At 36.1% G+C, this 21,946-nt stretch overlaps 3 protein-coding genes across 4 annotated transcripts; 1 reads left to right on the forward strand and 2 right to left on the reverse strand.

Moving 5' to 3' along the window:
- Positions 1-2,873: 2,873 nt before the first annotated feature.
- On the reverse strand, positions 2,874-7,950 carry LOC143604263 (nuclear transport factor 2-like). Of its 2 annotated transcripts, none has more exons than XM_077080796.1 (10): positions 7,812-7,950; positions 6,645-6,699; positions 5,450-5,587; positions 5,067-5,355; positions 4,635-4,969; positions 4,291-4,465; positions 4,084-4,205; positions 3,949-4,008; positions 3,770-3,836; positions 2,874-3,364 (listed from the first exon to the last, which is right to left on the reverse strand). In XM_077080796.1, exons 2-10 carry the CDS (start codon positions 6,678-6,680, stop codon positions 3,093-3,095), a joined length of 1,494 nt encoding a protein of 497 aa, XP_076936911.1. In that variant the 5' UTR covers positions 6,681-6,699; positions 7,812-7,950; the 3' UTR covers positions 2,874-3,092. The 2 variants fall into 2 exon arrangements, with proteins under 2 accessions (XP_076936911.1, XP_076936910.1); XM_077080795.1 differs by having other exon boundaries at positions 3,949-4,014.
- A 1,137-nt stretch (positions 7,951-9,087) lies between these two features.
- LOC143604262 (glutathione S-transferase F12-like) lies at positions 9,088-11,311 on the reverse strand. Its single transcript, XM_077080794.1, has 3 exons — positions 11,146-11,311; positions 10,999-11,047; positions 9,088-9,580 (listed from the first exon to the last, which is right to left on the reverse strand). Exons 1-3 carry the CDS (start codon positions 11,290-11,292, stop codon positions 9,126-9,128), a joined length of 651 nt encoding a protein of 216 aa, XP_076936909.1. The 5' UTR covers positions 11,293-11,311; the 3' UTR covers positions 9,088-9,125.
- A 9,441-nt stretch (positions 11,312-20,752) lies between these two features.
- On the forward strand, positions 20,753-21,402 carry LOC143604266 (chaperone protein dnaJ 20, chloroplastic-like). Its single transcript, XM_077080798.1, has one exon. The coding sequence runs from the start codon at positions 20,800-20,802 to the stop codon at positions 21,400-21,402; it is 603 nt and encodes a 200-aa protein (XP_076936913.1). The 5' UTR covers positions 20,753-20,799.
- Positions 21,403-21,946: the final 544 nt, after the last annotated feature.

Consider the following 21,946-nt stretch of genomic DNA (forward strand, 5'->3'; position numbering starts at 1 on the left):
ACATAAAGCGTATGACTGAAAACTTGGTACAAAATTTATCGAACATATTTTTTGGAAAGGGCTGAGAAAACATAAAATTACTTTTGTATATTAATTTTTTAACAACTAACAATACTAAAATGATTAATATAAACATTTTTGCAAGTTATCTATTGACTTTGTTCCAACAATTATCTTTTAATCAGTAATATTTTAGGGCTTAAGTTCGAAACCTGATTTAATGATATTTTCTTCATAATGATAGGTTTCCTCCTAAATGGTGTTCCTTTTGAGTTAGGCCTAAAACTTTAAAATCATATTGATGATTGACATCTCGTCTCAATAGGACTCACTTGGATACTGGTGGTAGTTCCAAACTTTGTTTTAAAAAATAAAAATAAATAAAGTTAAAAAGACAAAAAAAAAACACTTCTTCTATATACTAAATACTTTATATATAATAGAAATCAAATGTTATGAAATAGAAATGCAATTGCATTAGATAACTGTTGTACTTTTATCTAATTTGATAATTTCTTTTGTTTTGATAGAATTTATTAATTGTAATAAGTTGAAACGGTAACTAGATAAATAATAAATTTTGTATAATCATTTTAACGGCTACTCATACCCATTTAATCATACTCTTACTTATAAGCTACTTTAATTCTTCAAGAAATAATCTCATGCCAGAGTTTGAATTCAAAGAGAGAACGATTCTAATTTAGACGATAACATCAAACTTTTAAAACACAATTTATGCACAAATAATTAAATGGAATATTTACTATCTTCATTTATTTCAAATTAAATAAAAGTTCATTTTTGTTAAATTCTTTTAATTTAGTTTGGGTTTTAAGCCATTTTCTTAAACTGAACACACAATTTTAAGTTCAAGTGATATATAAATATTATCACAAATGACCAAATGTTTACATTTTATACATGTGACGTGATGCAAAAGGCCCTAAAAAATGTTAATCAGAGAGTATCGAACAGAAGCATCACGAACGAACAATCTATTGACTGTATAGAGATCGATATTGTAACATCTCAATTTTATCGAGGTTATCAAATTAGATGTCATTTGTTTTAGGGTTGATTTCATTCAAGATTGTGGGAGAACATTAAATTAAGACCAATATAACATCATCAACCGAAAAAGGGATGATACGGTAAGTGTTCAGTAGATACTAGATACGAGTTGTTGAGGAATATGATCAGAGCATGGAATATGATGTTAACTTGAAGATATAACACATAACGTAGTGTAATCAAACTAGAACCATCAACATGAAATAAACTAGTGTATAATCATGTTAAATGGGTAAACTTTGGTATGGTTATGTTAATTTAACCTAAAATGAAGTATAATAACTGTTGATTATTATAGTTAATAAAGAATACTATGATCAATCCTTAAAGTGAAGGTCATAGAATACGAGGAAATGAACTAGTTATGGTGACTTGGGGATTTTATTACAAATGGGGTTTTATGCCTTGTAAATTTGTTGGATGGATATAATATACTTAGTTGAATTGGTTAGTATAACAAAATAATTAACGATAAAAATGGGATTAGAAGATCACATGTAGTTAGTATAATGAGTAACGTTTACAATGCATACACAATACATTCTAATGTCGTAAGTGGACTTGCAAATTTAACCATTTGAAAATGCTTAAATTATTTAAGCTAACGTTTGTAATTGGTTAACCGAACTCAAATTTATTAAAATAACCGGTTTTATTTCAGTTTTTGCTAAAACTTCTAATTAGTCTCTAGAGGTGCACAGAAAACCTAAACCTAGAACCGGACCCGAAAAAAAAACCGGAACCGGTTTTTTATGCCCGGGTTTTATAATACCCGAATCCGTACCCAACCCTACCCGTAGGGTACGGATAGGGCATGCATTTTAGTACTAAAACCGGTACCCGAACCGGACCCGATTTGTACCCGGTTATACCCGTACTGTTTCCATACCCGGAACCGGGTTTTTCAAATACCCAGTCCATACCCGAAAAATAACTGAAAAATACCCGAAAAATACCCCTAAAAAGTGCAACTCTTAAAAAATTCTAATCCATACCCCAAAAAAAACCCGGAAAAAAACCCGAAATACGATTTTTTTTTCAATACCCGAAAATAGGGTATTCAAATACTCGGTTCTATACCCAACCCGAACCCGATACATAGAGTATGGTTTTTAGAGGCAATACCCGGACTCGAACCCGACCCAGGTATTACTAATACCCGTTTTTCGAATACCCGATCATACCGAACCCAGTTCCATACCCGAACCCGGATTTTCTAATACCCGATTTGTGCACCTCTACTCAAACCTATGGTTAACTTCACTTTCAAACTGGTTTCTTGTATACCACTTCCGGTTAACCAGCTATGATATGCACCTCAAATCTATGGTTTAGGGATGAGATCAGAACCGTACTGGTACCGACCGGTCCCTATCCCGGTCTCGAAAATCGCGAATTCTTGGTACCGGTACCGAAATATCCGGTTTAGTACCGGCACGGGACGGTACCGGTATTTAAGGTAAAAATTCGGGAATACCGGTCTCATACCGTACCGGTCCCAGTATCGGTACTGAAACTCAATACTTCGGTACCGATTTAGTACCGACGGCACCAAATCAGTACCGATTTCGGTACCGGTACCAATACCGATTTTGCTCATCTCTACTATGGTTAGCTTCCTACCTCCAATCACTCGAGAGAATAGATCTCTCTCCGTTGCACTAACCACTTTCATCTCATCGCTCTTGATCTGCTTCATGAATTCAAGCACAAAGTATACATGTCAGGAGTCCCAAGTGAAACATAAAAAAAATCATAAATCTCCTCATGATCATGCAAGAATAATCAGTTGCACACCCAACAATAAGATCATCATCATCTACTCTACCAAAATCCACTTCCAAAGATGAAAAAATAATAATAAGACAGATAGCTGGGATGAAGCTATACTACAACAACACAAGTTACCAAAAACCCAACTCTTTCCAAGCTGGACAAAGAATTCCCAACTAAATCAATCAATGTCTTTGAATCCTCCTTCCCTACCAATGCCCAATAAAAACCATTCACCCACTTGTTCAAGCAGTTGCAGACACCCGTGGCGCCACATTCTTGGCGGTTCCATTAACAACTACTCCGCGGTTCACACGCTCCCTTTGATATCCATCACCACGGTTGGGTAATGCTCCACCACGCCCACCACCTCTGTTGCCGCCATAATCATTTCTACCACCACCAAAGTCACCAGCACGATTGTACCCTCTTCCGCCACCGTAGCTTCCACGGCCCCTCAGGTCTTCATTTCTGAAGCCACCCCCACCCCTTCCAACAGGAAACCGACCACGTGCTCCTGTTTCAAAATATAACGGCTCAAAAATAACACGCTATGATGCATTTTTTTACTTTTTCAGCGTCGTTAAAATTTGTGATCAACTTAGAGGTGGCAATTTAACCCATTTAAGTACAGACTCACCTTTATTCTAAAAGTTATACTGATGTCTTAGAACAGTTGCTTTTAATCATATATACATTAGACAAAATGTTGGAGTCAACCCAGCCCCCAATTGGATCCATAATAAAATTATTCATTCTGAACCACACGTTATTATTATTATTATGTATCAACCAACCCACACCCATTTTTGCTACCTGTAATCTATATGCATTATATGTTTCTCTTACTAATTTGAAGCACATTACAGTTGAGATATTATTGAAGAAAAACTTAAGTCGTTAATAAACATAAATAACTTGCCTTTTGAGTATGTGGACCGTTTCTCCTCAGCAACGGTATTGCGCCCACCGATTACGACTGGCGAGGCCTAAAACAGCATATGATATGTATATCAGATTACCCGATAATATAAATAACCACAAACAGACAAATAAGTAAGTACATGAATGATTAGCATACAAACAGAAACTGACGCATACCTCAATCGCCTTTTGAACAGCATCAGGCTGCTCAAATTCAACGAATCCAAAACAGAACCCCTGTTGCTGCCATAATATTTAGTGAAAGTTAAAAACTAATAACATAAAAAGATGCTTTGAAAAGTAGATATGTACCCGATGGCTCCGAACTTGAATACCATTGGGCTTAATAGGCCCAAATTTCTTGAACTCATCCTCCAACATAGCAGGTGTAGCACTCATAGGAAGCCCCTTAATGTAGATGGAGAACCCATCACCTGCCCAAAACGAGAGAGATTAAATATATCATTTGTGCATAAAATCATAAAAGTATGAATATGCTTTCAAAGAACATAAGCATACCTTCTTCCTCATGAATATCATTTTCAACTGCCCCAACTTTAGAGATTGCTGCCTCCGGAACCGGGACAGGTGGCGGGACACTGTTCACCTTCTGCTCTTGGATCCTAGGTTGATGTTTCTTCGGGACCGGTGATGGAGATGAAAACGGAACACCGTTCTGCTTCAGGTCCATTACCTTAAACAACAATAAAACATCCAATATATTATGTGAATGAAAAACTAGATTATAAAGATAAGAGAAAATTGCACAAATGTTTGGACCAGTTTTGTAACTTTTAAAATCTGGGGACCAAACTTGCAATATGAACAAACCACGGGGACCATTTTCTATAAAAACAACTTACAATAGAAGCATATGACTTCTTTGGGGCTTCTTCAATCTTGGTGTTGGACTCAACTTCAACAACCGGTTGAACAACTTGATCAGATACTGCCTCTTTCTCCTCCACAACCGCCACCTGGACTTCATCAACAACTTGAGGTACTGCCACTTTCTCCTCCACAACCGCCACCTGGACTTCATCAACAACTTGAGGTAATGCCTCTTTCTCCTCCACAAGCGCCAATTCTGCCACCACGTTCTCTGGAGGATTGATAACTACTTCAACTTCAGATTCTTTAGGTGGTTGAACAACTTGATCAGTAATATTATTCTCCACCACTTGTACACGTTCAACCACTGCAGATAAAAAGATGAAGCATATAATAGCTTAGTTTCAATTTCCAATGAAAATTAAGTATAAAATGTCTGGGTGTATCTTAAGTTCTTAAGTCACCTTGCTCGGGATTGATGGAATCCTCGACATGCTCAACTGGGTCGATGTTTCCATTATTTTGAACACTTTCTTCAATGTAACGAAACATATCGTTTAACACAAAGTAGCCTTTGTCTTGTGGTGCAAGAAAGAAAGATTGAGTGAACTTTTTAAGAACATTGTCTTTTCCGGTCAGGTACCCTGTGACTAAAACGTTCACTCCGCCACTCAATGATTCTTGTGCATCCACAGATTTAATCTCCGCCCTGAACTCGTCATAGTTAAGAGATAATATCTTAGAATTGATTGCCTGCACATTAAAAGTGATCAGAATTAAAACATTATAAAAAATTATCTTCAAGAGAACACTTATTGACAAGCGTATTTATAATAACATTACAAACGTCCATGGTAGTGGTTATGCTCATGGAACCGTCTTCCTCGGGACGTCCAAGTTTACTGATATTTTGATAAAACCAATGAACTAAACCAGGAGATTGGTGTAGTATATGATAATATTGCTGGACAAACGCATTGCCAACCTATTTACAAACCAAACATTAAATATAAGCATGTTACTGCAAGCAATACAACAATATAAAAATTCTAGTTAAAGTGGTTTAAAGATGCACTCAACTACTTTGTAAACAAGAGTAAAGAAACTTTAAAGCTTAAAATAATAGACATAAATTAGACCTTTGATGAGAAACACCTACTAGGTTTTTCACATGGACTACTAGCAGCTTTTGATTAACAAATTACAATAACAAACCAAGTGCATAAAATCAATAAGTAAAATGTTGCTGTATTAATCCATGAACGGTGACACCAAAAAGTAAAGAACTAAAGATTGAAAAAACCAAATGAGGTATATGTGTAAGCATTTTAACAAAGCATCAAAAGAGACGAGAAGAAAGTCATACTAAAAATCCTGAATTCATTTATAATTTGCATAAGTTTACATCAATAACACCCTATAAATTAAAAACAGAATCACTTGCAGTATTACTGATTAACAACCAAACAACTATATAAACATTAGATACCCACCACTCCAGATGGTGCATTATGAGCACAAACCATTAAAATTAGACTTAACATAAAAAAAATTATATATTAACTCATATCATTTGCATTTTAGCCCCTAATATCAATTGCCGTAGAATCCATAAACACAACTATGAACTATCAGATAAAAGAGAAAAAGATGAAAAGGGTGAAGCCAAGAAGTATAATGAAAGTGAAACAAGAAGCTTAGAAACTTTGTTGTTTAGTTGAAATTATGTTGACATAGCTCACTCGATTAAACGCCGATATCCTAATACTAATTATGATACACTCCTGAAAGCCTAAATCACACCAAAAACTGCGTAAAACCAAACAATATAACTAAACAACATAAATAAAGTACCATTAAAATCATACAAAGGTATTGAGCTCAGCACATCAATATAATAATAATAATTATTATTATTATTAATTAATTAATACAGGTAGTTTTGGCACACAAATCATTACCACACAGCAAAAGGATAACTTATGTTGTAAGTTTAATATTATACGAAAATAAAATAAAATAATGAAAATAACAAAACATACAACTTGAGGAGACACAGGTTGCTGCTGAGCTGCCATTGTTGAATGTATGGAAACCCTAACAGAAACAGTGAAGAGGTAGGTCCCAGCAGAGCCCAGTTGGACCCGCAAGACTCACCTTAAACAGGGACGTCTGCGCAGAAACCAACTGGATCCGCAGGACCAACCATGCTCAGAGACGTGACGTCCTTACGCGCAGTACGCAAGCTGGTCCCGCAGGAAATGCCTCCCAATGGTGAAGGACTCCGCCTGTCCCCGCAGCCTCGGATACAAGCCATTAGGGAAGGCCACCCGCGCAGCAAGGCTACACGCACAAGGCACTTAGCTCTCAATCATTCAGTGTCACCTGAAGGAATGAGCGAAGCCGGGAACAATCCCGCACAAGGGCGGGAGGGGGAATACTCCCGCCCAAATAAGCCAGTCCGTACGATACGGGAAGATCTTCTGTACTGTACCTGACGAGGTATGGGAAAAAGATCTGACTAAAGATACGACAGCTTATGGACAACAGTATGGCGAGCAGCATGCTCCTACACTGTATGTCACTATTAGCCGCTGCCTACTCACCAACTCTTGTCATACCACGTGCGTAGCCGGCAGTTGGTGGAAAAGGAATAGTATACAGCAGGCCTGGTCGCTATCAGCCGCTACCTACCCACCAACTACCAGCAGGGCACGTGCGTAGGCTACTGTTGGTGGAACAGGAACACTGTTGCAGCCGGCCATACCTCCTTGGAAACCTACCTTCGGCTATAAATACCACAAATGGTATGACCATCTCATCTTATCATATCTTATCTTATATTATCATATTATACCTGATATCTGCTCTAGCAATCTCTTAATATACATTTATATTTAAAGAGCAATCTAGTCTGATTCTCACGCCGGAGGGTGGTCACAAGGAGGAACCCCCCCCCCCCCTTCTCAGTGACAAGCTCACGGTGTCTGTTTTGCAGGTTATCAGAAGAACCATCTTCCAAGGGTCTAACCCCTCGTGGGAAACATCTATCTAACCCCCAGGTTATCAGTAATCTGTCCGGGGTCCGGTTAGTGTTTCTTCAAACAGAAAAACGAATAAGTGATTAGAGAGCACATAAATCATCAAATTAGAAGCTGAATACATAAAGAAAGACAGATCGATTGGAACGAGTATGAGTGAATCTGTACCTGGATGAAGAAAGAATATAACTGAACCGGTGATCACCAAATTTGTGATTATTATTAGGGTTTGGTTTGGTGTGTATACTGAACTTGACGGATGGATGGATCTCGGGCGGTACGTCAGGGAGAAGGAAAGGAAAGGAAATGTGGGAAAGGGTTTTCAGGTATTTATATTGTACGGAGGAGGGCAAGACCGGCTAAACCCGGTCTAAATCAGACCCGATTATTTACAATGCAGTTAAGTTTCAGATCCTTCTAATATCATTAAACGGGTGGGGGTCTGATCATTTTCTCTTTACATATACCGAGTAAGACCTCTCGATCTGTTATTTTATAATAGAGTTGGTTGGATCCCGGGTAATAAGAATAGTACTGAACAGGTTCGAGTCGGGTCTCGTGGTCCACACCATTTTTTTTTCCTGTAAATTTGATAATACGAATCAGTTTTGTTTATTTATTATAAACTTAGTTTGTTTAAAGTAAGAAAATTAGAGTGACGATTAGTTGCGTACACATAATTTTCATAAAGTAGTATTATGTGTAGCTAATGGGCCTTGGTGGGCATGGTAATGTGTAGTTAGTGGGCCTTGGTGGACATGGTAATTTGTAGCTAATGGGCCTTGGTTGGCATGGTAATGTGCATACCCTATCCGTATTTTAGGAGTAGGGTCGGTACGGGTTCGGATATTAAAAACTCTGGTATTAAAGAAACCAATTTCAGGTATTTATTTTCAGATTCGGTTCCGGGTTTGGGTTTTTCTGCACCTCTAGACTTGATTTATATATTATAAGAAGTAACGTTAGGTCATAACAAGTTACTTTTTGTAAGATTACAATCAAGATAAATACATATATATTAGTGTTAATATATGAAGTCATATCGGTCGATAATAATTTTGATCATTAACACTTTTAACTTTCACTTTTGTTGCCAATGACAGTTACACTCACATAATCATCATAGATATCCACTTGATTTTGCACACAAAAAATGTGTGTGTTTCTCCATTTCGCTCATAATCATTCATATGGGCGAAATCAAGTGTAAATCTATGGTAAGCAAGTGCAGTTGCCCTTAACAACGAAGGTAAAAAATTCAAAGTGTCATTGGATACATTATCAGTATGGATTAATTAACGATGAACAAGTAATATCTGTACCTTAATGAAAAAAAAGATTGTGAAACTTTTCATTACTTCAACAAGCATTACATTGTAAATACATAAAACATTTATTTATGATTCTCATATATTACAATATTATAAAATAACAAAAGCCAACACCCAACAAGTATGAAGATTAATGGCTATAGATTGCAAATTACTTCCCAACATTAAACAGTTCCATAACTTTCTCCCAAGCTGGTCTGGTTGAAATATCATCCCACCACATGTTCACTTTCTTCCTATCTCTCACCAAATGGTCAAGCCCACATTCATTCATCAAGTACCTAGTCCCAGGAAGGTGGCTCAGGTCAGCAAGGGTGAACCACTCTCCAGCTAGGTAGCGAGTCTTCGATAGCCGTTGCTCGTAAATATCCAACACTTGTTCAAGTTTTTTCACACAATTCTGGACCAGATCAATGTCAGTTTTCCCACCCATCTTTGGGATGATTAGCTTTTGAAAAACTATGTTGTAAACCATGTCATTGAAGTGGTGTGCTTCAACTTCTAGCCATTGGTCAATTATGGCTTTCTCCTCTAATGTGGTTCCATATAGGTTTGGGTTTTTGTCGCTGTATTTTGTTGCATAATACCTTATGATCGCCCTTGATTCTACGCACGTTTAAAACAAAAAAAGGAAGAACGCTATTAGCTAGGGCTGTGCAACGGTTCAGAACCGCGAGAACTGAACCGGAACCGAACCGAAACCGAAAATGAGTGAAAAATAGAACCGGAACCGGAACCTATTATAGCAAACCGGTTCGGTTCCAGAACCGCTAAAGCCGGTTCTTGCTAATCGGTTTTGGCTAGAACCGGTTCGATCATTTATTTATCAAATGAGTTATGCAAACTTTGCAAATTGCAAAACAAGTTTATACAATTGTATGTTTTCTTTCACGGTAAAACTAATTTAGATTACAACATGAGCATCCGTTATATTTTTTATGAAAACCTAAGTGTTGAAGTTAAATAAATCATTAACAACGATAGACTAATGAAAAATCATATCATTTTATATTAAATTACCTTGATAGCTTAAATCAAAATTGATCATGGCTGCTAGTTCATGAACGTAAAGAAAGAAGATCTGAATTAAAAAAATGATTGAATGGATGCCGGTTAATAAGTTACTCTATAAAAAATGGGGATTGGTATATTAATTTAAAACATTTTGAATATTCTGGTTCTTCGGTTCCAAGTCTAGAATTGCCAGTTTTACCTGGAACCGAAACAGGAACCGTTTAATGTAAATTCTGAGAACCGAGAACCGAACCAGTACACACATTAGCGGTTCTGAGGCACCGGTTCGTTTCCGGTTTCTCGGTTCCGACGGTTTCGAACCGTTCTTTGCTCACCCCTACTATTAGCTAGAAGGATAAGTTACGTCAGTGTGAGACTAACTTACATTGTAAGCATCTTAGGTGAGAGGTCTTGGGTTTAATCTTATGTAAGAAGTAAAATTTAGTGTAATTAAGTAGTGAAAGAGGTGTGACGTTTTATCGTTGAAAAATAGAAAGAATGATAAGTTACACTATAGGTAAAAGATAAATACCATGGCATTTTCATTAACGCCTATTTTTTTTAACCCTTTGTGACATTTTTTTTTCTTCTTTAAAATGAGGCATTTGTAGAATATGAAGGCATATGAATCATTTGGTACATAAAAAATTTAATATGAAGTGCTGTTAGATATTTTTCTCATACAGATATATATATTATCAAAAATTGAAATGTATTCAAAATATAGTAGTTCTTTTATATTACGAGAACAAAATAAATTTATTTTAGATACACTTCTTTTTTTTATATGAATTTTAAATTTTTAGTAAAATGTATAAGAAGATGCCAGAATATATTAAAGAAAAATGATTTGTTTAGATTTTTTATATTTTTTTCAAAATACTAAGCATTACATTACAAGAGAAGCGAATACTGTTATCATTTCAGCCTCTTTGAATTAGCAATTTTAAACAAGGGTTTAAAAAAATAAACCATTTTTGCAAAAGAAAAATCTGGCCACGTGACATTACCAAAAAGCCGAAAATCGCCATCCTCGACAACAGGCACTTGTCCAAAAGGCTACAAGAAAAACTTTTATTAGTTCGCATCTTAGATTATAGACACGCATTAAGTTATAAGTACATGATATCGTGTCAATAGTTAACAATAAAATTTACCTGTTTTTGTAGAAAATCAGGTTGTTTGTGCTCTTGGGAGTCTAAGTCAACGTGGATAAGCTCAAAGTCAACCCCAAACTCGAAATAGCAAGCCAGTACTCTTTGTGTACAAGCGGACCGGATCGGACCATATTCCTTGGCTACCATGTTATTAGAAGCTTTTAGGTTCTTGTTTATGGACCACAATATAGTGGGTTCATCAAACATAGACTCCCAATAGCACAAACAACAAAAGAGTTTGAGGGTTGAATGGAAAATGGTGGTTGACCACTAGCCCCATGCATCAACCAACGAATTGGTGTACTTATTCTCTAAAATATCTACGGTTAGATTAAATCTTGTTTAGAGCTTCGGGATGTCAATAATATTGGGTAGGCGGGTTATTTTTTTTTCAACTCGAATATGTCTCATATATTTTACCCATGTCATGTTTCGAGTCGAACTGTTTGTTGTTACTTAGGAACATGGAAGATATCTAGTAATTTGGTAACAAATTAAACAATCAGTTATACGGTCTCAAATGACACACTTTTTTTTGTAATTAGTCTCGTTTTAATTGTTTTCTTGTTTGTCTCAAACGGTTTTATATATTTAGCTTGAAATTAGAATAAGCAAATGAAAATGATTGGAGAATGGATGGTAAAAATAGTTTTATTTAATTGTTTTTGTTTTTTCCCCTTTTTTTCTTTGAATAATCACAAGCTTGGTTTTATATACTTGGCCTGAGAAAATGATTGGAAAATAGATGGTTAAACTAATTAATAAAATCTCTGAAAATTAAGAGTTGATATAATATTTCAAGATGGAAATTAAGTTCACCTTTAAAAATTGATAGAGTGAAATTAGGAAAAAAAAAATCAAATTTTAGATTATAACACTTTTAAAAGAAATAAATATGAGCTTTTTAAAAACACTTAAATAGATTAATAGGTTAACATGTTTATTAAATGAGTTGTATTTGTGATAACTACCCATTTATAAGATGTGTGTGTGCGACTCTTTTATAAAACATGTCATTAGCCTAAACAAAACATGTTTTTCTCATGACGTAATCAGCCTTGTCAATAATGGTCGTTCTATTGTATACATGGTGTGTCGTGCCCCATAATAAGAATCCTTGAAAGATGCAAACGGCTTGTATCATGAGGATCATCCGACCAGTTTCCTTAGTTGCTCAATAAGAGGTATAATTATGGTTGTTTCAACGTATAATATTGTCTTGTTTGGTGTTGTTGTTGTGTGTTGTTTGTTAAGCTTGAATATTACGACAACTCGTGTTTGGTACGGGTTCAGGTACTAGAAATGTAATCAGGTATATCATTGACCGTGTATACTTAGAATAAATACTAATTTAGCAACTTATGTCATAATCGGGTAAATAAGTACTCAATTTGTCCTATTAAAAGTGTTCATATTTCCTTTATTATTTGTCTCATTACAAATGTTCATGTTTCAAATTTATTAACTAATTTTCAAGTTTACCATTAAACACACACAACTAATATTAATAAACAATATTATTGACCCAATTTCTAAGGAAATTATTGTCATTTGGTAACTAAAAAAAAGAAAGCATTCAATCTACATTGAATTTTGTGTTTTTCAAAGCATGACACTTTTAATAGAACAAAAGAAATATATATATATATATATTATCTGGTAATTGAGACGGGTAAACAAGTTTATCACAAAATCCACCCGTCTCATTCCTGCAAAAGTTTCAAAAAGTAATCTCATATCCAGGCTCATATCCATCGTTAACCTAGATGTTTTTGATATTGCCATCAAGTTTGATTCAGGTTTTGTTGGTCTCTCTAGTTGATTTGATAATTGTTTATTTATTTATTTTTTATTATTACGTATGCTTTTGTGCCTTTTATTCATGATATATTGATACATGCTAACCGCTAAAAGAATATTAAATTAATTAGACTCGTTTGTTTTGTAGTGGATGGTTCTCGACAAATCACACTTTTATGCGATAACGAAAACAATAAACAAACCATCATTTATTTCATTTATTTTATTTTTTAAACGTAAAGAGTTGTTAAAAAAGATTATATATTTTTTCTTCTGAAATAATAATAAAATAAAGAGATATAAATGAGAAACAAATAACCTACAAATGGGCATATAAACATTCAAAAACAATAAACAAATGAACAGATTTAATGATTTTTATATAACATAGATGATATGCATATCTATGTAGTAAGAAGTAATTTCTTTAAAGAAATATATGGACAACTGATATAAAGAAAAAAGTTTAAACGATTTATTTTATTGTGTTTTTTTATATTGTTATTGTAAAGATTTAAGGTCGTGTTTATTAAATGTATTGTTTTAGAAGAAATTCATGTAAAATTATTCTTCAACAATTGAATCACAGCATTTACTTGAAAAAGATGATCCAATATTCTCAATGTTAATGAATGAAGATTAAGTCATGATGATTTAATTAAGAGTGTCGCTTGTCTTAATTTTTGGTATTATCTTTTATTAACATCAAAAAGGTTATATTAAAAGACGTTGGTTAGGAAAGGCAAACCAAACGTCAAAGACATATTTACATGAAAAGAAGCGGGTTTTGTCCACTCCGTCCAAGATATTTTAAGTGTTTTATTTCTAGCAACAATCCATAAAAAACGAAAAAATGCAAGATGGAATCAAAAATTGGCTTCAACTTCAAATCGTTAGCTTTAAATATGGCTTCATTCTCAACTTTCCAAATCACCCACCAAGTGGAAAATATAATTACTTCCACCATTAGTTTCTTGTTCATATTTTGTTGGCATTGATCTAACCAAGTATGTAGTTTGATAGGAATCATTGAACTTGGACCTGGTAGATGTAACAACTTTACATTAAGAAACTAAATGATGGACAATTTCCAAATCTCTCGAATAAAAGAGCACATTATGAAGTGGACAACTGCTTGCAACTCTTTATTTGATAATTGATAAATTAGCCCTAGTGGGAAGCCAATCTAATAGTAGTCTCTGCATAAAAATGGTAACTTTTTTGAGACATTTTTATTTCTTCTCGTTTGGCATGACACATTTGAAAGTATTTTCTTTCTATGTAACCACAAAATCTTTTTGATCTTCAAACTCCCATCTCCGTTAATCTTTTTCCACTGACCAAAGATGTTGATCAAGCATGCTTATTAATGATAAAAATTGAGCCTCCTATATCCCTCCTTTAAACGGGCGTCACTAGTCCTACACTCAAGTGAGATCATTTTTTTCTCTCTCTTTTATTAGGTAATACTTATTATTTCTAAAGCAAAATAGTATATGGAAAGTTTATAGCATGTATCCAGTGATCATGTCAGAAATGTGTCGAGTCTCCCAAGCCCATTGTCTTCTTTATAGCCGAAATAGGAATCAAACCCGTTATTGTTTAAGTAGTGAATACTCTTCACAATTCGATTCCAAACACCAAGACCTTTAGCCACATTTTCTTTATCAAAGCACATCAAATCAAAGTTATTACTATGATTACCATGAATTGAGTCAATGATCTTTACCCATAGAGAGTTACTGCACTGATGAAATCGCCAGTATCCCTTATGTAAAGCCAAATTAAGAGCATATATGCTTCAAACCCCCCCCCCCCCTAGGCGCGCGATTAGCATTAACGGCAAAATCCCATTTGACCCATGCCATCTTCTTCTTGTTCTGAGACCCACCCCCAAAAAAACTTGGCTCTTAGATTGTCTTCATTTTATGGATTGATTTACTTTTTGGTATTTGTGATTAATCTCCTTGTTAATATCTTATGAAAGTTTTCCTAGCTCTCACGTTTCACCTTTATTTTTCCAGGAATCGAGGTGTACTTCCACTTCTGTGTCCCTTATCCTTCTTCTGAAGACCATGGGGCGGTGTTCCTATACCGTATTGCTTGCCACCTCAACGCTGTCGGGAAAAAAATGATGGGTACCATTTACCCTAAGTTGATTAGCCTATGAATATTCGAATAAACCACAATGAATATGTTCACGGGTCATGTTATCGCTCTTTCACTTCTCGATACACTCCACACGGAACAATTACAATAGAGTTTATCTCTACAAATCGTATTAAAGAGTAGTTAATAGAACGAAGTTGTTTTAAATGTTTTTATTCCTTTTAATTTTAACAAAGAGCACAAATTAAATGTATATGACTTATGCTTTCATGAAATCGGCATTGTAACTAGTGGGGGCTTTTGGACTAGGCAAATAGGCAATCACATTAGAAGTGATACGAAGTAATTGATATGTAGGCGTACTCGATAAGAAAATCACCAAACTTGTGATAAATGACAATGTAAGCCCGCTTTTTAGGTAGAAAAACCAAATGCATGAATAAACTAGAAAAGAAAGAGAAATAAGAAACCTTTATCAAATACTTTACCACCTAAATTTATCATAATTAACCAACTAACAAAAGTTTATAAACATTATTGAAATAAATTGTGCATGTACTATCTTATGATAAGAATGAAAGCAAGTTGATTTTGTATGACTTTTTATTTCATCTTGGACCAATTGGCCAAATACACATATATGTCATCATATCATGCCAAAAAAACACCTCTCTCTAGTGATGAAGTAAATAAAACCTTAGTCAAGACAAGTTTACATGAGACAAAACCAAAATAAAAATCGTAGGTTTGGGTTTAGCATAAACATGTTCGTTTGTTCCATCATTTTTTTGGTCAAATTCGTGAACATATTTATTCAGTTACATGTTAGGTCGCTAATTTTTATTTACTACACTAGACATCCTTAAACTAAGGAGTTTGTAACACAGTTTATGCTAAGTGACGCTATAAATTTTAGTTAAATTCATACCAAGTCACCAATATTCCTTACCTATTATACCCTTTTAGTTAAAAAAGATGTTTCATGCGCTTGCGCATAGGCTTTGGTTTTGTCATGCATCACGCGCAGATGTCGCATGCGCATGCGCGTAGACTTTATGTCCCGCGCCACGCGCAGATGTTGCATGCTCGTGCGCGTAGACTTTGTGTCATGCGCCATGCGCAGATGTTGCGTGCACTGATGTGATGTGTGAGCATGTGATGCGTAAGCACATGTAATATGCGTGAGCATATGTGATGCGTGAGCATATGTGGTGCATGAGCATGTGATATGCGACTGCGCTCAAGCATCATGGTGGTGCGCATGTTGAACGGAGCGGAGCCGCGTTAGGTCTTGTATTCGGCGCGAAGCCGTATGGGTTTATGAGGATTCCCAACCTTTAAGTTTGGCGCTTGGCCTGATGGGTTTATGAGGATTCCCAACCTTTAAGTTTGGCGCGTGGCCTGATGGGTTTATGAGGATTCCCAACCTTTAAGTATGGCGCGTAGCCATATGGGATATTATGAGGATTCCCAACCTTTAAGTATGGCGTGTAGCCATATGGGATATTATGAGGATTCCCAACCTTTAATTATGGCGTGTAGCCATATGGGATATTATGAGGATTCCCAACCTTTAAGTATGGCGTGTAGCCATATGTGATATTATGAGGATTCCCGACCTTTAAGTATGGCGTGTAGCCATATGGGATATTATGAGGATTCCCGACCTTTAAGTATGGCGCGTAGCCATATGGGATATTATGAGGATTCCCGACCTTTAAGTATGGCGCGTAGCCATATGGGATATTATGAGGATTCCCGACCTTTAAGTATGGCGCGTAGCCATATGGGATATTATGAGAATTCCCGACCTTTAAGTTTGGCGCGTGGCCTGATGCGCGCATGCACGGCGATGGAGTGGTGACTCGCGAGCGCGCGTGCGTGGCGGAGGTCTCTTGCGCAAAACCCACATGGTGGTTTTCGCGGTGGTTTCCACGGGCGCGCACGCATGTCGGCGGAATGGTGACCCGCTGGCGAGCATGCGTGGTGGCAGTCTTCAGCACAAAACCCACATGGTGGAGGTCTTTTGCGCGAAACCCACATGGTGGTTCCCGCGGCGGCACATGCATGGCTGCGGAGTGAGAATCCGCGGGCGCGCGTACATGGCGGCGGAAGTCTGGTAATTTTTGGATCTGCAATTTAAGAGTTAGATCTGCAATTTTAAACCTAAAATCCAGGTCTGTAATCTAGATCTAGATCTGTAAATCAGATCTAGATAGAACTGAAGCTCGGAGCGGATTTAAAACCATCACAGATCCGGAGACTTGATCATTCGAATCAGGCAGTTTCTTTTTGCACAGATCTGGAAGCCTCCTTTAGATCTATGGATCTTTTTGAGCTTTAATAGAACAAGCCTTGAAGCCTTTTTATGTACACTTCCAGATCTGGGTTTTTCCTGGGAGAGATCTGACAGCCGAGAGGAAGATCGAAGGGTAGTTCGTTGCCGTCCCACGGATGGCGCCAATGTCGAAGCATGAAATGAATCTGACCTGATCCATGACGATGTTTCCACGGATTTTCGAGATGAACGAACCACGTCTTGATCTTCTTCTCCGGTTGCTTGGGACCTGCAATGGTTTTTCGGGGGTGTGGAGGTGACTGCTAAGAAACCTCAAAGATATCTTGTTTACAGACACAAAAAAGTGGTGGTGGCTCTTATTGAGCATGACCCTTAATAAGGAGGTGGAGATCTCCTTATATAGAGAGCCTCATGGCCACCATCATGGTACCCTAATGGGCCTAGCCCAGTTAGGGTTACCTCCACAAAACCCCCTCAGCCCAATAACATTGTATTAGTCCATATAATAAAATAAGCCAAACATAATAAATTTAGGGTCGTAAAACCGGGTTTAGTACCATACCCCTACAAGCCCCCCAAGTCCAGCGTTGCTCCTGGGCGCGCAAGCGTCTAGGTGGAGCGCTGGACTTTATGAGGTGTGTTAGGCCATGAGGCGGTTTTTTCCCTTTTCTTCGGCCTTGTCTTTATGAGGAGCATTGTCGGTGTCGGGTGTTCGTGTTTGCTCCATGGGTGGTCTTAGATTAATTGTAATGTTATTGTTGTGTGCCACTCGATCTTGAGCATTTGTTATGATGATTTGATAAATTGGTTTACATTGTAGTGACATTGTGTTTATAGAACACTAACTTTTCGAACATGCATGTAATGGAGATGTTCGAGTTACAATAACTATGCCATCGAATTTTCTAAAATGTGTAAATCTTTTCTTTTGTTAAATCGTAGGCGGGGTTGAGGGTTAAATGTGTCCAAAACAGAAAATTCAAAAAATAAAAGTTTATACAGATAATTCACAAAAAGCATATCACGCTGGTATATTGGATGAATGCATTGTGTTCTATATAGGTGGTCACAAAGTTCCAATGCACCGTTAAAAAATCCTAACTCATCGTGAACAAATATGCTTTTTAAGAAAACTTGGTTTTTCAAATATTACTAAACTTAAATTATAAATACAAAATATACCCGATTGTATGTATATAATAACTATAATAGTTGCATATAAAAAGTTATTTATGCTTTAAAAAATGATGAAGCTAAATAAAAGGCAACAATGATAGCTTTGTTTTATATATTGTCGAAGAATGAAATGAATCTGACCTGATCCATGACGATGTTTCCACGGATTTTCGAGATGAATGAACCACGTCTTGATCTTCTTCTCCGGTTGCTTGGGACCTGCAATGGTTTTTCGGGGGTGTGGAGGTGACTGCTAAGAAACCTCAAAGATCTCTTGTTTACAGACACAAAAAAGTGGTGGTGGCTCTTATTGAGCATGACCCTTAATAAGGAGGTGGAGATCTCCTTATATAGAAAGCCTCATGGCCACCATCATGGTACCCTAATGGGCCTAGCCCAGTTAGGGTTACCTCCACAAAACCCCCTCAGCGCAATAACATTGTATTAGTCCATATAATAAAATAAGCCAAACATAATAAATTTAGGGTCGTAAAACCGGGTTTAGTACCATACCCCTACATATATCTTTTGTCCATCCCAACCTTATATCTCGTTCAAATTAAATTGAGCCTAGGTGGGCACCGATATATATATATATATATATATATATATATATATATACTTTAGCTTTGATTACACCTGATCGAGGGTTCACAATCTTTTATTATATTTTTAGACTTCATTGCATTTTTAGCGCAAACTTATGCTACACACACATAGAGTTTTAATCAAATACAAATAAAATTTTCGTATTGAGTGCGGGAACCGAAGGAAAACTGAAAATTGGCAGTGACAAAGTTGTAAATAAACAAATAATCAATTGATTATTTGTGAAGACTACTTAATCAAATCAATTGAGGTTATGAATATAATTGATCAATCTAATGAAGTGTTAAAAACTTGAAGTTAAATGAGGGTTTATGGGAGAGCAGAGATCGATCGATGTATTGCTCAACGATTCTTCTCGATGATTCAATTAAAATAGAACTTGATCAATTCAAAAAACAGGGCATGGGTTTTTGCAACTGTTTTCAGGTGAAATCAATTGAATCGATAAACTGAAATAATGAGTTATTATATTGTAAGAAACCTGTTTTGAAATCGACTCTTCAGCAAAAACCTTTATGTGTTGCAACTTCATTCTTGTATTTTTATATTATTTCAGTTATAAAAGTACGCGTAACTTACTTGCTTTCCTTTAATTATTGTATTGTTATAAATATGTTTTATTTATATTTTATACGAACGGTTTCATACAATACTGAAAAGTTGAAAGATATGAAAGATGCTAAAAGTGATATCCAATATCTATTTACCTATTTTTTTTGTAAAAAAATATAATCATTATTATTGTTTGACACGTAGACATGCTAGCTACAACACATCAAGTTAGGTTTAACCTAACCTGACTATTCAATGAACCATCTAGTAACCACAATTATAATATCTATTTACCTATTTTTTTTGTAAAAAAATATAATCATTATTACTGTTTGACACGTAGACATGCTAGCTACAACACATCAAGTTTGGTTTAACCTAACCTGACTATTTATTAGCTTCTCACCGACAATTATAACGTAGAAGTACTAGGTAACCTCATTAAAACAATTACAACCTTACATGCACTGTCGTAAAAATCACTAGTCGCTAGTCGGGCGGTGGGGTCGGGACTAGCAATTAATCGCGATTAGTCGAGATTAATCGGGATTAATCGGATCGGACTTTAATGCATAATTTTTAGTTTTATGCATACACGCACACATTTTTATAAGTAATTTCCAGTCTTATACATACACAACACATATTTTGGCTGGAATCTCGCTTGAATCCGCTAGTTTTTGTTAAAGTCTCACGCGAAACCACTGATTTTGGTCGGAATCTCGCTGAAAACCGCTGATTTTGGTCGGAATCTTGCCGGAAACCGCCGATTTTGGCCGGATTTGACCGGAAACCGCCGATTTTGGCCAGATTTGACCATTGACCGATTAATTGGCCGACTAGCCCAAAATTAACTAGTGAAGTGGGGACTAGCGATTAATATCGTTGACTAGTCGGGATTTTTGCAACACTGCTTACATGTAAGAAAATTCTTTTATTGTAGAACCTTCCACTAATTAAAAGCAAAACAAGCATTCATTTTACCATAGAATAAAACTCCATAACGTAGACACCATGCATTTGCAACATAAAATTATAACCATATGCATGCACTAGATGTCTATATATACACTCATTCTCTCTTCACCTATTCATAACACAATTCAAACATGACACATTCAACGTCCATAGCTTTAGGAATTCAAGCCCAATTCTTTATGCCCTCAAATTCATTAAACACATCACCAAGAAGTCTTTCCTTCAATCTCCGCCACACAAAGCCACTTATTTCAGTCAGGAAAACCCGAAATCAACAAACAAATGCCACAACTACCGGCAGCTGTTACACAACGTCTCCAAATGAGACGTTGTATGACTTGCTGGATATATCACAGAGCGGGACGCTCTGTGATATCAAAAGAGCTTACAAAAAGATGGCTTTGAAGTACCATCCAGACGTGTCACCACCTGAAATGGTCGACGAGTATACCAAGAGGTTTATTCAGATTCAGGAAGCGTACGATACGTTATCTGACCCGAAAGCTCGAGCTATGTATGATTGCAATTTGGCGTCGCACTTGGCTTTCTCGGTGAAGAAAGAGTCGCGGTTTGGGGATAGACCGGAGGATATTGCGCAATGGAAACAGTCGTGGGAGGTTCAGGTAGAGGAGCTGCGACAGCGGAGAACGGCATCGGGTCAGGGTGGAAGGATATCGTGGGCGTCTCGGGTCCGAAACCAACGCCGGGGTTCGAACCTAGACCAAAGTGTATAAGGGAATATCATTTTTCATATTTTCTAGTATTAACTCTTACATGTGATTACGGTTTTAAGTATTTCATGTAGTGTGAATTATACTTTTTAGCTGGTTTATATATAGTTGCAAGCTAATCTCCCCGAGTAGTCCATAGTTTTGTCATTGTAACTAATAATGAACATTCAATTGATTGTCATCATATACAACAAATTACAAATGATCATATACAACAAACTGCAAATGATTTACAATGGAAAGCAAGAAGTAATTACAAGTGAATTGAACGAATTGAAAAAAATACTGAAATGAAACTCTAAGAATTTGAACCAACCACTTTAGTTTTGACGGGTCAAATACAATACCACTAGATCATGGGTTGATTATAAAGAATTTTAGGTTAGTTAAACCACTCAACCATCTCTCCTGCATAAATGATCAAAAGTGAACTATTGAAACTTAAAAATAACCAAGCGAAACTGTTACTAATGGTTTGATTCAAATTTTAGTTTTACTGCTAGAACTATATTATGTCGTTGATAAATATTTTATAAACAAACTTTTC

Source organism: Bidens hawaiensis, unplaced genomic scaffold, assembly GCF_021521415.1.
Source record: "Bidens hawaiensis isolate Kalapana, Puna unplaced genomic scaffold, B.hawaiensis_p1.1 tig00064539_1, whole genome shotgun sequence".
NCBI lineage: Eukaryota > Viridiplantae > Streptophyta > Magnoliopsida > Asterales > Asteraceae > Bidens > Bidens hawaiensis.